Source organism: Monodelphis domestica, chromosome 4 (genome assembly GCF_027887165.1).
Source record: "Monodelphis domestica isolate mMonDom1 chromosome 4, mMonDom1.pri, whole genome shotgun sequence".
In the NCBI taxonomy this organism is placed as follows: domain Eukaryota; kingdom Metazoa; phylum Chordata; class Mammalia; order Didelphimorphia; family Didelphidae; genus Monodelphis; species Monodelphis domestica.
Genome location: NC_077230.1, coordinates 101,117,162 through 101,135,800, shown reverse-complemented (window position 1 = coordinate 101,135,800; position 18,639 = coordinate 101,117,162). Strand labels below are relative to the sequence as shown.

At 39.7% G+C, this 18,639-nt stretch overlaps 1 protein-coding gene across 1 annotated transcript in view; it reads right to left on the bottom strand.

Annotated features, from left to right (window-relative positions):
- The window catches only part of ESYT3 (extended synaptotagmin 3), an 83,656-nt gene extending 65,320 nt beyond the window's left edge, over positions 1-18,336 (bottom strand). The window contains exons 1-2 of the mRNA XM_001375649.4: positions 17,799-18,336; positions 282-323 (exon numbers count right to left, since the gene is read on the bottom strand). Of these exons, the coding sequence (XP_001375686.1) occupies positions 282-323; positions 17,799-18,101 (345 nt within the window). The 5' untranslated portion in view covers positions 18,102-18,336. The remainder of the gene's footprint in view (positions 1-281; positions 324-17,798) is intronic.
- Between the last annotated feature and the right edge of the window lie 303 nt (positions 18,337-18,639).

Genomic DNA, 18,639 nt, shown 5'->3' with positions numbered 1-18,639 from the left:
AAAATTATAAAAGCATGTGCTATGGATACTTAAGATAACCTACCATTTACCACCTGACCTCTTCCACACAGCTCATTTATTAATTGGTTCTACAGAAGAATCCCTTTCCTTGACCCCTAGTTACATTCTTCATGACTCAACCTGCCTATAACCAGGATGAATCCAAGAAATAATTACAGGCCTTGCAGGGGTTCTGATTTGGAGGTCAGAAAGTAGCCAGAGCAGCCAGAGCAGGTTCCCCAACTTCAGCTTCCCCATCTTGAATCCAAATTGGTTCTTACCTTGTTGACCCATTCAACACGCTCCACATCTGGGAAGTGGATCTGGAGGCAAAAAGAAACAAAAATTAAAAAGGATTCTAAAAAGACGATCTCACAGATATAAAACATAAATTAAAATAAGCAGATAAATAAACTATAAGTATAATATAATTTTAATATAAGTACAACAAATTATCTATAGTATTTAATAGGCATTTCCCCAAGTTTTGACAGCCTCAAAGACCAGGCTTCCTCAGTCTCCTCACTGTGCAACTTTATAATGATCAGCCTGCCTTTCTCACCCCTCTCTTCCCAGCCAAGAGACATGGAAATATACCTGGCTCCTTCCTTTGCAGAAGTGGAGGGCTATGCATATGGAACACTACATATATCACCAGATTTAGCTGATGTTTTGGTTATTTTTGCTTAGCCACGTTTTTCCTCTTTTATACAAAATAGATCATTCATTTTAATGGCTTGATCTCTTGGCAATGGAGGAGAGAGGGACATTTTAAGAAATGAAGTGATATTGAAACAAAAGATATCAATTTGCTTTTTCAAATTAACCTTCTCGGTTAAAGAAAGATAAAAGATGAGATCAGACCACTACTCTTTTGCTTATGTAAAATTAAGCTGTTCATTTTTTCCCCTTTGAGATATATTTGAGTCACTGGTAGATCCAACTGTTCTTGTCTAGGGTCTCTTCCACCTCAATGATCACATTAAAAATGGTCAAGATAGAGAAAGAGGCTGGACCACAGAAAACACAAACAGAAGAAACTAGTGGTGGAGAATGTACAATTTTGAAAGCATTGAGGGATCAATTCTCAAAACATCTGAAAAAGGAAGATATTTTTGCTTTGCTTCAAAGAAGAATTAAATTTCAGTGTTGAGATATGTCCAGAATTGATCATGATGTACAAATGATATCTATAGAATATTTCTTCCCCAAAGGAGCCAAAAGTCAACATACAGAAGGCCAAAAAAAAAATCAAACAAAATTTACTACCCAAAAAACCACTTGAGAAGATAATTAACCCATGTGAGAAGGGAATTTGTATTTTGATTTGATCAGAGACTTAGACTTCCCTTCCATTTGTTTTGAATTTGGGTCAATCAGCAACCAGGGAATTGCCTGCCCCCCTGGGTGGTGCCAGGCTAATTGAGGAATTATGATTGGTTCTTGGGAGGGGTGATGTAGGAGAACTAGTGGGTGACAGGAATGGCATATAAAGTGAGACCCTGCAGGAAGCAGGGGGAGGTTGTTTCTGAGACTGAGATTTAGAGACACTCTGGGTTAGGTTAGGTAATTCTTTACCTCCTTTGTATATTTCCCTCTCTTATTATCTTTATCTTACTATAATAAAGCTATTTGAGCTACTAACAGTCTTGTGATTTAAGGGTTAATTTCTATAAACGGCAACCACAACATTTTAATTATTTAGTCAAACTCATCCTAACCATTATACCCATAATGCCTTTCTCATCTCCACTCACTCATGAGGGCGATCCACATGCATATGTATGAAATCCTTAAAGAAAATATGAAAAGAGGACAGGTAGTCTTTCACAATTTTCTACAGAATATCCTATCTTTAAAGTCACCCAACTAAGTAGTACAGTGGACAGATTGCTGAGCCTGGAATCAGGAAGGTGCATTTTCCTCAGTTCAAATTTGTATTTTTGCCAAGAAAACTCAAATAAGGTCACAAAAAGTTGGACATGACTGAACAACAAAAAACAACTGGCCAAAAAGTAAGGAGAATACACGATACTACAATGTTTGTTTTGTGATTAAAACAAAACCTCTCCAACAAGATGTCTCCCATACATGTGTTATCTTTTTTTTTAATTTAAGTATTTTTCCATGGTTCCATGATTCATGTTCTTTCCCTCCCCTTTACCCTCCCCCCCCAGAGCCAACAAGCAATTCCACTGGATTATACACATATCACTCAATACCTATTTCCATGTTATTCATTTTTATAACCTTTTAAAAACCCAAATCCCACATTCTATACCCATATAAATAAGTGAAAAATCAAATGTTTTCTTTCTGTGTTTCTATCCTAACAGTTGTTCTATGGATGTGAATAGCATTCTTTCTCATAAATCCCTCAGGATTGTCCTGGGTCATTGCATGGCTCTTAGTAGCAAAGTCGATTACATTCGATTGTCCTACGATGCTTCTGTTACTGTGTACAATGTTCTCCTGGTTCTGCTCATTTCACTTCGCATCAGTTCATGGAGGTCTTTCCAGTTCTTATGGAATAGAAATATAGCAGTTCATCATTCCTTACAGCATAGTATTCCATCACCATCATATACCACAATTTGTTTATCCATTCCCCAATCAATGGACACTCCCTCATTTTCCAGTTTTCTACCACCACAAAAGAGCGCAGCCGTGAGTATTTTTGTATAAATATTTTCCCTTATTATTTCTTTGGAGTACAAACTTAGTAGTGGTATTGTTAGATGAAAGGGTATACCATGCATATGTTATTGTACAATATCCCCTGATAGAGAAAATTTGTTAAAAATCCTGATAATTAATATCAAGTGAAATAGAAAACCTTTTTCAACATACTTGACAAGGTATTTGCCTCTGTCATGAAAGAGGTCTAGCACTGATTTCAAATTGACTAAATTCATTTGTTCATCAGCTGGTTTATACTCATCATATCCTCCTATCACAGTTTGGGTTATCTGCAATTTTGATTACTTGAAACTTCTGATGTTGTAATATATATATAAATATATATACACACACACATATAGCATGGCCAGAATGAAACTGTTGTTAAAAGTGTGGGGGTATGGGGGCAGCTGGGTAGCTCAGTAGATTGAGAGTCAGGCCTGGAGATGGGAGGTCCTGGGTTCAAATCTGACCTCAGACACTTCCTAGCTATGTGACCCTGGGCAAGTCACTTGACCCCCATTGCCTAGCCCTTACCACTCTTCTGCCTTAGAACAAATACATAGTAATGATTCTAAGGTGGAAGGTAAGAGTCTAAAAAAAAGTATGGGGTTTGGTTTCATGGAGAAGACCAAGATCAATGAAAGCATAATAGTTTCCTAAAAGTAACCCATTTGACTCTGGGCCCATCTCAATTTCCATCAGTTCAACTACTTATTATAGCTTAAAATAGGTGTTTTTAATCTTTTTTTATTTCACAGATCCCTTTGACAGTTTAGTAAAGCCTATGGATCTCTGCTATGAATAATGATTTAGAATATGTAAAATTTAAAATAGTAGAATTCCAAAGGAAACTAATCATATTGAGGTACAGTTATCAATTTTTTTTTTCAGTTCATGGACCCCAGAGTAGGAATCCCTGGTCTAGACAACAAACAGTTTCCATCTCCATGGCTTTTCCTAGGTGGAAAGTTAGCCTGAACTCATCTAGGTTGTTATGGATTTTATTTAGGAAATTCTGCAGTAATTTTATCTTCAGGTAGGTGGTACAGTGGATAGAGTACTAGAGCTGGAGTCAAGACGACCTAAGTTCAAGTCCTGCCTTAGAGACTTACTAGTTATGTGACCCTAATCAAGTCACTTCATGTTTGTTTGTCCCACTTTTCTAATCTGTAAAATGGGGTTAATAATAGCATTTACTTCCCAGGGGTGCTGCGAAGATCAAATGAGATAATTATAAAGCAGTTGGCACAGTGCCTGGCACAAAATAAACACTATACATTAGCTGCATCCCCTTGGCTGGTCTAGATATTCTTCCTGATTTCATCTTCTTTAGTACCATTTCCATTTCATAGCAAATAGGGGACCCAGAAGTTATAGATTGCATAGGACTGTGGAACATAGAATGCCTATAAAAAGAGTCGAGACCAGATCCATCTATGGTGTGGTCTACTGTGGCTTTTCCATTAGAAAGCCTGCTTGTTTCCTTCTATTTTCATTAGGGAGATCCTTGTTACAGGTGCAAATTAACCTCATAAAGATTTATTGAAATGAGAAAGTAGACACAGGGATGAGTAGATCTTGACATCTTTTGGATCACCTTTTGGTGTGAAAGTTTCCTATTCTTTCCGCATCTTCCCATCTTTCAGATAGTTTATGAATAAGGCCCTCCATGTCCTCAAAATTGGGTCATCTTCATCACAAACTTCCTCTGTCTTGACTTGGTCTAGTTCAGCTACTTTTCCCTTTCTTCCTTTTCTTTGATTTAATTTCTTCCTCATATAGCACACTGTCCCTGGGAGGCTAACGTCCAGATGCAGTTGTCCCACATTTGATTTTAAGTTATTTCCATTTTCTCTATTAGCATTACTGCATTTGGGATCCAGAGACTGGGCTGGCTAAGGGCCCAAGAAGAAGGTTAGAGGAGAGCCACACCCCCTTGAAAACAAGTACTGTAATTAAAAAAGACTCATCTCTTCGGCACAAGCTGAGACTTGCCAACATAAGCAGAGCTCCTGGGAAGTTTGGGTTTGGGTTGTTTTTTTTTTTTTGACAGCTATAGCAGACTACAAAGAATGCCACGTTGAAATAATTCCACAGCAGCTAAACTCAAGTGAATGAAATGGGTAGAAAAAGACTAATTTTTCTTGAAAGAGAAAGAGTGTAAAAGCCACCAAAATATAGAGTCCAGAAGAAGAAAAAGGTTGCATGTTTTTCTAATTCCTTTCCCTCTCTGACCTTTCCCAGCCAGTTTCTTTGAATGAAGTAATAAAATTAATGACTTCCTTTAACCTTTCTTCAGATGTATTTTTAAAAATATGCTTGAAGTTTTATTCCCAATTCACTGAAATTATAAGTAATGTGATAAGATGTCCCTAGCTTATTACAAATATTAAAATTAGAATGGAAAAGGAGTATATATTTTCTTTTCTTATTTTTAAAATCCTTAACTTCCAAGAATTTTTGATTCCTAGAATCAATGGTGAGTATTGGTTCCAAAGCAGAAGAATGGTAAGGGTTAGGCAATGGGGGTCAAGTGACTTGCCCAGGGTCACACAGCTAGGAAGAATCTGAGGCCAGATTTGAATCCAGGACCTCCCATCTCTAGACCTGACTCTCAATCCACTGAGTCACCCAGCTTCCCCCTATGTTTTAATTTTTAACTCAAGCACTCATATTTTTACATTCTTAAATTGTTTATTTTTAGAAGAAATTTTATTTTTGCCCTTTGATTTCACATGCATACTTTCTTAAAATTTAACCCCCTCCTGGCAACAAAGAACTTTCTCTGGTAGGAAAGGAAAGTAGTCAAGCAAAACCACCTGTTACATTTGCCACACCTGACAACGTTGACAACATTCTGTTTTTGCTTGTAGCCCTAGGTCTTAGCACAGTGGCCAGAACAAAATATGTGGTTAATAAATGCTTGTTGTTTGGTTGATGGAATCTATCAGAGCGGTGACCCACTTCCTTTTGGGAGGAATTTTGTTTCATTATTTCTTCTCTGGGTAAACTGGATTTTCAGTTACTCAGTATCTGCCCTCCAAGAACTCACTGGGAATATAAGAAATGGATACAAATCAAAATGAAAGGAGGTGAATTGTAAAGACAAGGGAGACATCCAGGCAGAGTGGTGTATTACAAAATGCAAGGAAGGGGGCGAGAAAGAGGGAATTCAGGGAGAGTAGACAAGGGGAGGCTCCATGAAGGATTTGGAACTTGAGCTAGGCTTCGAAAGAAGACTAGATTTCAGCAGGTAGGAGATATGGAGAGCTTGGTTCACCTACATGAATGCATAGAAGCAAGAGAATGCAGGATGAAATTGGGGACCTGTACAAAATTCAACAGGAACATAGAGTATGAGGGGGGAAAAGCAGAATGAAAGAAGGTTAGGAAAGATGGGTCACAGAATTCAAGAACTGGAAGGGATTTTTGAGGTCATCTAAGGCTGCTAGGTGGTGCAGTAGATAGATCACTTGACCTAGAATCAAGAAGATGAATTCAAATTCAGTCTCAGATAGTGTGACCTTGGGTGAGTCATTTAACCTCTGCCTTGGTTTCCTCAACTGTAAAATGAGGATAATAATAGAACGGACCTCTTGAGATTGTTATGAGAATCAAATAATGTAGAATTAGTTAATTAGTTTTTTTTAATCTAGTAGGTTTTTGCATATTTTTAGGTCATCTATTAACTTTAACTTGGATAAATGGGAGGTCCTAGTTCAATAACCAATGAATGGATTGGATGAACTGAATCATATCAATTTTGGTATCCTTTCTTTCAATAAGGTATCTCCCATTCATAGATGAAAATCATTACAAATTCCTTAAAAGGTATAACAAAGATTATTTTATTCAGTAACTCTCCAATCATAAACATCAAAATGGGCATAAAACAAAGAAATAAATGCTAGATATTGCCTGACCATAGTAAGTACTATGTAAATATTATTATTATTAATATTATTATTATCTAGTTCATCCCATAAGGTCAAGTGGAGTTTGATTGCAGGAGGTTTTAAATGCAGACTGAGGAGTTTGTATTTTATCTTACAGACAGTAGGGAGCCATTGAAAGTCTTTGAGCAGGAGAGTGATTTGGATCAGTTTGGTGCATCAGAAAGATGATTTTAATAGCTGTGTAAAGAATTTTATTTTTGCCTTTTGTTTTGACATGAATGTTTTTCTTAAAATCCAGAGAAAGGAGAGATCAGAGGCAAGGATACTTGTCAGTCAGGAAGCTATTAACAATTATCAGGGGAAGAGGTATTTATAGCCTAAACCAAAGTGGTGACAAAATAAGAGACGCTGCTAAGAAAGAATGGGCAATACTTGGTCCCTGATCCAGCATAGGGGATGATGGAAAAGGAAGAGTAAGTGACAAGTTCTGGATCCTGTTGACAAGGAGAAGGGTCACAAGAACAACAGAAATAGGAAGTTGGTAGCAAGGACAGGTTTTTATTTGGTCTTAGATGTGCTGACAGGATATATAGGTGGGGATTTCTAGTAGGAAGCTAGAAATGAAGAGCTGGATGTCATGTTTATAATTCATTTTGCTTATCTTAATAGAGAGTTAATGTTTCTTTCAGGGCATGTGCCCAATTCTGGGATACTATTGTGGTAAAAGAAATAGAAAATATCCACTGAAAACTTATTTTAAAAAAGATTTACAAAGCACTGACAATCCTGTGAGGGGAATAATGCAAATATTGCCCTCATTTAATAGGCAAAGAAACAGGTTCAGAGAGATTTAAGTGTCTTGCTTTGGGCCACCCAGTTGGTAAGTCAAGGATCAACACCATGATTAGATCTCTGATCATTATGCCACATTGCCTTCCGTTCCTCTCTATAGCAACTGAATTCCCTTGCAGTTGACTTCCTAGTCACAGGGTAGTCACTTAACACTCTCTTCATAAAAGAACTTCTCATTTCCATCAGAAAGATAGCTGCTAAGGTAGATGTTTCTAGAAAGCTGCAGATTATGACTTCTTAGTACCATCCTGGAAACTGGCAGCTAAGTGGTGCAGTGAATTGAACCCCAGGCCTGGAGTCAGGAAGACTTGAGTTCAAATTTGGCCTCTAACATTTACTAGCTAAGTGACCTTAAATAAATCACTGAGTCCTTTTGCCTCAGTTTCCTCATCTGTAAAATGAGATGGAGAAAAAAATGGCAAGCCATTTCGTATCTTTGCCAAGATAACCCTAAATGGGGTCACAAAGAGTAGGACAGGACTGAGCAACAACAATCAATACCAACTAATAACTGCTTTAAAAACACTATACCAAGCAAGATTAAAGATCATGAAAACATTGACTAATATGAAAAGTTTGGCCAGCACAGTGACAGCAATAAAATCTGATGAGCAACTATAAATGATTTAACTATCATCAGCAATGCAAGGATCCAGGAAGACTGCCAAGGACTCATGACTGACAAGGCTATCCACTGCCATAGAGGGAATTGACGGAGTCAGAATGCACACTGATGCAGACCATTCTTCACTTTATTTCCTCCATGAATTTTTCTCTAGTGAAAGCGATATGTGTCTTTTTTCACAACATGATGAACATGGAAATGTGTATTGTATAACAAGATTTGTATAATCCACATCATACTATCCGCTAGGTCTTGGGGGAGGAGGAGGGAAGAGAGGACATGAGAACATAGACAGCAAAACTTTATAAAACAATTATTAAAAATCATGCCAATGTGTAATCTGGACATTTTTTTTTAATTTAGCCAGTTCCAACATTTTTCATTCCTCATTCCAGAGTTGGGGTTTCAAATCTTGAGTATTCATGCCTCCAAGGGATAGAAGATGTTTGGTCAAGAACATGGAGAATATTTGGCAAATAACTATATTATTACATCAAAATGAAGCGGTCTATGTTGTTTCTTGCAGGCATGGTAAACTCAAAATTCATTCCTTCTCTATTAATGGATATGGGAAGTTTAACAGAAAGCCAAGGGTATAAGCAGTAAAAAAGGTTAGGAATCAATTAGACTTAAAAAAATTTAATTTCTAAAATTTTGGTTATGGGAGGGGATAATGAAGGAAATTTAGTCCTGTGATTTCATTGGTTATTCAGATCAGCTAGCTACTCTTTTGTAGTCTTAGAGGACCTTGACAGATGAAGTGACTGTAGAAGGGTTATATAGCCAATTACTTGTCAGAAGCAGGATTTGAATCTAGTTCTTCTTGGCTTAATCTATTGTGCTACTGAATTGCTCTTTAAGTGACTTTCCCAAGGTCACCCACCCAAGAAATTCCCAGCAGAGTTAGATTTGGAACACATATACTGCAACAGCACCCCAGTGCACATTCTGTTCTGCTGCATTTTGCTGCCTCTGTTCATACTATTTGTGACCCTGGGAAAATTGCTTAATTTGCCAATGCTCTCTCCTGCTACAAATTACAAAGGGCGTGGGTGTGCATGTTGTGTACCTTACACATTGACTTGAACACAGTAGGTGCTTAATAAGTGCTTGGTGAAAAGATACAGAGGACTAAATGATTAATTTAAGAAAAAAAAAGGTGATGGCTGCTCACTATTCCAGGGAATACTGTACTCAGTTCCTTTCAACTAATAAGGGAAAATGTGCAACTACTAGGCATAAAGGATGGTCATTTACCAGTGCACACTGACATAGTACTAATGTGAATAGTTGTGTTAAATGACCATCCAAAGTCCTGTCCTTCCTCCTACAGAGAAGTGAGGCCATCCAAAATGAATTTCTTCATCTTCCCTCAAAATTTGGCATCATGGCCAACTCTGTCTTTCTTTACTCCAATCACAGAGTAAATTTTCACAATTCCATAAAGCCAGTCACTTGACTTCAGACCTTTAATCTTGTTTTCTCTTGCCTTCCTCTAATCTTCAGTTTCTCCTTCTCCGTAGCCTGCCTACAAACTTGCTCAGGTCTCCCCAATCCTTGACTTGACTTTTCTAGCCCATCAAGCTGCTGTCCCATGGCTTTCTCCCTTTCTTTGCTCAACTTCTTGAAAACAGTGTCTACATGCAAACAAGGACTTCTCAATCACCAAATCATGATGACTTGTTTCAGATCTCCTCCTTGAGCTCTCAGCAGATTATGACATCACTGAATCTCTCCTTCTAAAGTATACTTTTTTTCATATTGCAGAATCAGACATTTGGTTCTCCTTCTCTTCCTAGAATTCTTATGTCCATTATACATCAGCATTTTCCTGCTCCGTTAGTTTATTTGTTTCTGAAAGGATCTATTGTTTCTTCTCCTCTTCCTCCTCCCTCTCTTTCACCCCCAAGGCTTCTGCCATCACTAAGCAGATGACTCCTAAATGATATTCTAGGCCCTAACCTTCTCTCCTTTGCCTCACCAAGCAATATTCCTTCTCTTTTTCCTCAACTCCTCCAAACTACTACAGACCTCCCTGTACCTCTCGGTTTTTCATATTCTCTCCATCTCTCACAATAAATATTACAAGTGGCTTTCAGGATGTCTCTCCCTTCCCAGATGCCCCATCAGCACCTCCAGCACAGCACATCTAAATATAAGCTCATTATTTTCCCAACTAAACCTGTTCCACCTTTTATCAATGACATTACTATGTACCTGGTCTGCCACATTCATAACCTTGGTGTAATCTTTGACTCTTCCCTCTCCCTCACCTCTCATATGCAATCAGTTATCAGACCTCATTGATTCCACCTCTGCAACATTTCTCACAACCATTCCTTCCTCTCTGTCTCCACTATCACTGCCCTACTACAGGTACTCATTAAAACACACTTAACTGCCCACCCAAATTATTATAATAACCTCTTAATAGGCCCTCCCATCTCCATTTCCTTAGTTGTGAAGAAAAAATGAGATGATATTTGTAAAGCTCTTTGCAAACTCTAAAGTGCTGCATAAATGGTAGCTATTATTATCGGGGACATTGTTACAGATAAGGGAATTTGAGAATATGTGACAGTAGTTGACTTACAATGCCAGGAAGAATAGAAGCATTAAGGAAAGTTACATTCCTCAAGTTAGAGCCACGAGGATCCTCAATCCCTTGAACGTTGGCATTAGAGGATTGGAATCCCACATTCTATCACATTTATTGCCAAATATAGGTCTTAATGTTGATTATTTCATGAGGCATCACTGCGATGTGGTGGAACAAGACCCAAAGGTGTATGACTCATGATGTATGGGAAAGAGTGCTAGATTTGGAAGTCAGATGATTTGAGGTTTCAAGGGGGTGGCTGATAACTTGAGACCATATGGATTTGAATAAAACTGTTAATCTCTGAGTTTGTCTTCCAGTTTTTAAGATGAGAGGACTGGGCAGTGGAAACAATACTGGATTTGGAGTCTGAAAGTCTGGGCTTAAATCTTGCTTCTGCTACTTACTTCCCATATAACTTTAGACATGTCTCTTGAATTTTTCTGGGTTCCAGTTTGTCATCTATTAAACAAAGGGTTGGGCTAAATGGCCTCTAAGGTCTCTTCTAGCTCTGGATCTCCTATGGAGCCAAGTAGGTGGTACAGTGGATAGAGCTTTGGGCCTGGAGTCAGGAGTTCAAATCCAGCCTCTAACAGTCATCAAATGTGTGACCCAGAGGAAGTCACTTAAGCCACTATCCATCTTAGTTTCCTTATCTATAATAGTGAGGATAATAATAGTATTTGTCCACCAGAGTTGTGAGGATTAGATGAAGATTTGTAGAAGAGAACCTTTGTAAACTTTAAAGTGCTATATAAACACTAGTCATTGTGATACTATTATTATCCTTCAGTGGTTTCTGAGTTCCCCTTTCAGCTCTAAATTCTATGATGCTATAAACTAAAAGAATGCTATGTTGAAGCTGCCTATCCCTTCCTGAGAACAGACTCGGTCCAAAAGCTTACTAGATTTTCATTGTAAAACTGCAGCAACCATGAAAGGTCATCTAAGTCCACTTCCCTTACATCAAACAGAACCACACCTAGTCTAAGCCTCCCCAGATAGAAAGGTCTTTTGTTGTTACCTTTTAAAAACAGACCCTAGAATTCTAAACATCTAGCCTTATGATTTAACTTGCTGAAAAGCCGTCCAGTTCAAAGCCATAATTGTTTTAACTTCCTCTTTAATTAAGAAAAGTATCGGTATAGGAAAGGTAGTTGTACTTAGACCTCAAAACAATCCCCAATGTATAGGTCTACAAGAGGCAGCCCAGCAAGAGCAAGCACCCAAATAAGAGAACTGAGGTTCATGTGCCACCTTTGACACATCCTGGCTGTGTGCCTGCCTCCAGTATGTAAACTTGTCAATGCATACCTGAAGGCCACTAATTGCAAAAACAGTGTCTGGTCCACCATGATAGATAGCAGTCATTTCTTCATAAGGAGCAACTCTACATTGATAAAATACCAGGTCCATGGCCAAAAAAGTAGAATCTTGTGCTCTCAAAGAGGGGAAAAATGATACGTAGGACTTTTATCTGCTTGAAGGGAGGGGAGAAGTACACTTAGAACCAAAGAGTTTAGCATTTTCCATCACAAAGTTCAAGAGGGAGACAGATGGGGAAAAGAAGGGGAGAGAAACAGAGAATCCACCCAAGAACTGGAGAATGGATGGCAAAAAACCACAAAGCATTGCCAGCTGAGTGCCAACTCTGTTGGACCCTGAGGCCTTCAGCAGAAATAATCATAGCTGATCTTAGGTAGTCACAGTTCTGGGAGAAATGGACTGGAACTGAATTCAATTAGGATCAACATATAGAGAGCTTAGTTTCAGAATCTTTCCTCTCACAGCTCCCCTCCCCCATTTTCATACTACTCCAATGGCTTCTTCTTCCTAAATCTCTATCTCCAAATTAGGTATCTTTCAAATTTCCCCTTTATTCCAAAGCCCTCCCACTTCACTCAGTCTTTCTTCTTTTCCCAGCCCCTCTCTGAGAAATGGCTTTCACTGTCCTTGTGTGAGTGTCCTGTTTCCCCAGCCAGACTCTAAGCTTGCTTGGGACCTTTCTTCCCTTCCTATTTCAATACCATATGCATCTTATTTGTGCCACGACTGTATCCTAGTCACTGGAGATGTTTTGGATCCTAACCTCCAGAAGCAACTTAAATATAGCTGAAGCCCCCAAGTTCTTTAACTGGTTCTGGGCTCCCAGCTGACTCTCCCCATCCTCAAAACTTCAGCATTGTGTCTGTATAAGGAAGATGGTCTTAGAGTGGCTGAGTTTCTTAGTTCAGCTTCAGGTTCTTCTTGGATGGAGCACAATGATGTGAAGGACACTTGCCGTATGCGGCATGCCTACCTCCTTGAGTTGGAGCATCTGTCTCTACCTGAACAGGAGATTCCTGAGCTCTGAACAGTTGGTCTTTGGGGGCTGGGGCTGACTCCTGCCTCTCTTAGCAATCCAAGTTGCTGTCAGGTTGGAAGAGCCTGAATGTGAAGCACTGATCCCTTTCTCTGCACAGTCCACTCTAGTCATCTTCTGTTCTCTTGCAGGGATCCATTCCCTGTGCATTTCTCACACAAAGAGAACAGTGAAGCCCTAAAAGGGCTCTTCTGACTCCTTCACTTCCCTCTCCCCCAAATAACCAGTGTCTGGAACAGTAAGGAACTGGCAGCTGGTTCTTACTACACTCCTGTTTTGAGAATCAAAGTAGCAGGAAAAGGGGAGAATGACAAAGGACCTTTAGTAATCAGTAGTATTAAGGAAAAAACCTCTGATTCAGAGTTCTCCCCTATAGAAAAGCCCAGTTTGCTTAAGTGAACACAGTAGCTTTCCTAGGAAGGACAGTTAGCAGCACTGGATTTAATGATTTCATATTGATATTTGATGCAAGGTGCAGGGGTTATGTTGAGTTCTGTTGTACTTGGGAAGCTAGGAAAGCCTATGATTTTCAGAAGTGGTCAGAATACAAATGACTTTGCTCTATCCCTTTAATTCAACTTAAAACCATTTATTAGGGGCAGCTGGGTGGCTCAGTGGATTGAGAGCCAGGCCCAGAGATGGGAGGTCCTGGGTTCCAATCTGACCTCAGATACTTCCTAGCTCTGTGACCCTGGCCTCAGTCATTTAACCCCCATTGCCTAGCCCTTATGACTCTTCTGCCTTAGAACCAATACTCAGTATTGATTCTAAGATGGAAGTTAAGGGTTAAAAATTTAAAAAAAGTATTCATTAACAACCTACAGTGTACATTAGAAGGCTAAAAACACAAGCAACAAACCTTGCCATCTAATCCCCACAGCAAGGCAAAGTGTGTGCAGCTAAGATATCAAAAGATGCATTTTAAAGTTGATTGAATGAAGAAATATAAAGGTTCAGTTGAGAAAAAAGGGCTGCTGGTGGTAGAAATCTTATTTTATTTTTTCCTTAAAGAAGAGGCAGGGGGCAGCTGGGTAGCTCAGTGCATTGAGAGCCAGGCCTAGAGAAGAGAGGTCCTAGGTTCAAATTTGGCCTCAGACGCTTCCCAGATGTGTGACCCTGGGCAAGTCACTTGACCCCTATTGCCTAGCCCTTACCACTCTTCTGCCTTGGAACCAATACTCAGTATTGATTCTAAGATTTGGAAGGTAAGGATTAAAAAAAAAAAGAATAGGTAGGGGCAGGTAAGTGGCTCAGTGGATTGAGAGTCAGACCTAGAGACAGGAGGTCCTGAGTTCAAATCTAGTGTCAGATAAGTCCTAGCTGTGTGACCCTGGGCAAGTCACTTAACTCCAAGTGTCTAACCCTTACCACTCTTCTGCCTTAAAACCAATACACAGTATTAGTTCTAAGGTGGAAGGTAAGGATTTTTTTTTTAAGAAGAGGCAGGATGATATAGTAGATAGAGTCCTGGATATGGAATGAGAAAGACCTGAGTTTGAATTCTAACTCTGACACTTACTAGCTGAGTGACTAGGTGACAAATCACTATATCTCAGTTTCTTTATTTGTTAAATGAGAATAATACCTGTAGTATTCACATCACATGATTGTTACAGCACTCAAAGGAGCTAATGTGCAACTTTTAAAAGCAAGAGTTCTTAACATTTGACTGTTTAGTAAAGGCTAAGAATCCTCTTCTCAGAATAACATTTTTAATAAATAAAATAAGATACACAGAATTACAAAGAACCCAATTATATTGAAATAAAGATGTATTTTCCCTCATCCAAGTTCAAAGACCCCTTAGAGTGCCATAAATCCCAGGTTAAGAACTCTTGCTTTCAAAATATTATATCAATGTCAGCTAGTCTTATTTTTTTTCTTCCTGTCTACTCCTAAATTAGAAAAAACTAGTTGGGCACAATCTTGCTATTTCCAAGACCAACTTATGATCAATTCATCATGCTGAGTCAAACCAAATCCTTTTCATCTTTCAGATCTTGCCTGCTACAAGACTGAAGCCTTTCCCAGAATCCCACCAGCTCATAGTGATCTCTCCTTCCTCTAATCAATGCATTATTCTTTTGACACTGTTAACTGTTTTTTATCATTATTTTTATAGTTCACATCTGTGTGTTCAGTCTCCCCAGTTAAAACAGAATATCCTCCAGGACAGCTGTACATATATGTACCAGGAATGCTAACAGCTTGACTAAAAAAAAAAAAGGAAGAGGATATGCTGAATGGAAATATATAACTGTATATAAATAAATATACAGATGTGTATATTCATTTCCAAAAGTTCTAGGAAAAGCAAGAGGATCCCTTCTCAGAGATACTAGTTTCTGTGGGGATTCCCACATTGCATAGAAGATAGGATTATCAGGTTTCTAAAAGCCCTTTCAACTCTAAAATTATCTGATTCAAACTGATAACTAAGAGCTGAATGACAAAAAACATCCAAGTGGAGTGAGGGTTCTGGTTAAGCTGACCTCCAAGGTCCCTTCCTTCCTTTTCTTAATCTGTGATTACATGATACAGGTGGCAGGGCATCCAGGCCTCACTTTATTTTTTGCTACTTCATCTTCCTCCTCTAAAAGAATACGAACAATATAGACAAAGGCGAAAGCTTAAGAACATTACTTGGATAAAGACATTCTCTCTTTCTGTCCTGAGTGCCTGGAATGCATACCCTCCTGTGCTCTGACTATTGAAGTCCTTGGCTTCCCATCTAAAATCCTAGCTTCTATGGGAAGCCTTCTTCTACTCTTCTTATTCCTACTGCTTTCTTTCTGTTAATTATTTTCTACTTATCCTGTATATAGCTTGTTTTGTATATATTGGTTGTCTTGTATATTGTTTGTTGTTGGTTTGTATATATGTTGTCTTCTCCAATTAGGCTGTAAGCTCACTGAGGGTAGTGACTGTCTTTTGCCTCTTTTTGTATCCCCAGAGATTGGCATAGTGCCTGGCACATAGTAGGCACTTAATAAATGTTTTTGACCAATTGACTGTCTAGTTCTTGTATCAGTTTTTTTTCTCATAGTTGTGAAAATAGGTCTGACCACATGGGCCATTACAGTTTAGGAAAACTCCTTCATTGGGTAGCCCTATGGACTCTCTTCTCTCTTCTCCAGGGATGATACTGATATTAGGTGTTTGTTTTAAATTCAGTAAGAAGTAACATCTCAGGGTTACATAGTCCCTGCCAGAGAGTGACTCAGCCACAATGTCCAAGGTACAAATGACCCCAAGGGTTTCACATGAGATGGGGTTAGGGAGAAAATCCCACAAAACAAAGGTGACTGGACTACTGCCATAGCTATGATCATATATTAAGGATGAGGAACTTTTTTCCACTTGTCTTTGACTAAATGCAATTAATTCCCTATTGGCCACTCCTCTTCCTTCACTGTAAACATCAGTAAAGACAACTAAAAAGATGCAGGTCCTGATGCTCTACAAGGGATTATCCTTAACTCATAGTTGTGCTCAGTACTTTAAGGGGAAGGATTTAAGGGAGAAGTAAGAGTTGGCAGTGTCTTTCTGTTCATCCCCAGTCTCTCCATTTCTGCTTTCTTTATTTTTATGTCAGTCCCCTAACTGATTATATATCATGGAAATGAGATATTTTTGTTACATTTATTAACAGTTATTTCCTTTGATTATTTTTAAATGGGTGATATATGTTTCAGATTTCCCTTTCAAAAGAAAAACAAGAATAATTTTAGCTTAAAGTCATTTTTTAACTTGAGTATTAATTACTATTGATTTATTGTTTTGTGATCCAGGGACCCTCAATTTAAAAGAAGTTTCCTATTTCTGCCCTTTATAAGGCTTGTGAAGCAAAGTAGAAAGAATACTGAATTTGAAGTTAGATTTGGTTTGGAATTCAAGATCTGTTATTTATTATCTGTATGATCTTGAGAAAGTAATTTCTTCTCTTCCGGGTCTCAGTTTGTTCATCCCCAAAATGAAGGGGTTGAATTAAATGAGCTGTAAGATTCTTTCAAACTCTAAATCTTGAATAATCCTATGAAGTGGTGGGAGGACAAACAACACTATGGCCAGCATCCCAAATAAAAAGGAATGGGGAAGAAGCCCCGAGATTTGAGAGAACTGAGCTGAGGTATTTGTCCCAGAAAGGGAGGGGCAGAGGAGTATCACGCAAAACCTAAGAAGCAATCTCTTCCCTCTTCTCCCCTCCCCGCACACCTTGCCTTTAAAATAGACACCTTGTGGAAACTGCTTTCTGTTGTAGTTTTTGAGAGCCTTCCTCTTTTTTCGACTGAAAACTCTTTGATGACCCAGACAGCCTCATTCAACTTTGTATCTCTCGTGGATATATAATGAATGAATACCGTGTACGTTCTATACAAAGTTTTATCTTTCAGCAAACAAACCAAACTAAGGGCTGACTAGATCTACACAACAGAATCTGTTAGATGTGAGTGGGAAGGAAACCAAAACAACAGAGGGCAGTGACAGGCTCCCTCCACTTTTCCCTTCCTCTTAAGTTCAAGTTTCTACTCTTCCCTATACTAGACTGTGCGTTCTTGGCCAGAACACCTTCGATTTCTGGGTCTCAGTTTCTTTCTTTGATTAAATGAAGGTAGAGAGCTGGCCGCTCAAAGATCCTTTAGAAAGCTGGTTTCTAAGTTCGTTTCCATTTCTAACGCGCTATGAAACTGACCCAAGTGGTGACCGGTATCATCCTTCTTTCCTTTCTCTCCCAATCCTAGGGAACTCAATGTCTCTTCAGCTCCAGTCCCACTCACTCACCCAAGCAGGCAGATGCTGGTCACGGAGCTCCTTGCCGATGAATTGACGTTCATTGTCCAAGAACTCGAAGGCTGCGGCGAGGCGCGAGTGCTTCCAGCGGCGGTTCTTGCGCCACCACATCCACAGGAAGGCTCCGAGGATCAGCCAGGTGAGACTCAGGCCCAGGTACCCGGCCAGGTAGACGGGCGCCAGGTATAGCAACACCCGAGCCACGAAACCGTACAACTCGGGCAGCAGCTGGCTGGGCAACCCCGGCTCCTTGGCTCTTGGTTCAGTGCCTGCTGGGGCCCCCTGGGTCTCCATCTCCTCGGCGTCTTGTCTCCTAAGCGCTCCGCCGTCCGGGGTCTCCTCCTCCTAAAGGCGGTCACCCGGGGGAAGGGACGCGCGCTCTGGTGAAGGAGTACATTTGCTCCTCCAGAAGGTAAGATACAGGACTGGAGGTGGTAGCTGCTGAAGTCCAGCGGGTCCTCACCTCAGTCTCTTTGATATGGTCGCCGCCCACCTGCTGTCTGTGAGTTCTCAGTGGCGGACTGAGAGCATCCAGTGCGGGGAGGGCGTTCTCTTTTAGGGGGCTGGGCTCTGGAGCAGCTCACCGGAGTTTGTGTCTCCGCCCTATCAGAGCCTGCCCTGGAAAGAAGTGCCCGTAGTGGAGACAGCTTAAAACTCGGCTGTGGACCATGCAGTAGCAAGACACGGGGCAGATCACTTACAGACTACCTTATCTCAGGGAAGAAAGCAGAAACGCCTCCTTTGGAAAAAAGAGACCAGATAGTAAGCAACAAACTGCTATGTCCATTAACTCCCCACGATTTACCTTTCCCAGAACGCCGCCACTCTCCAC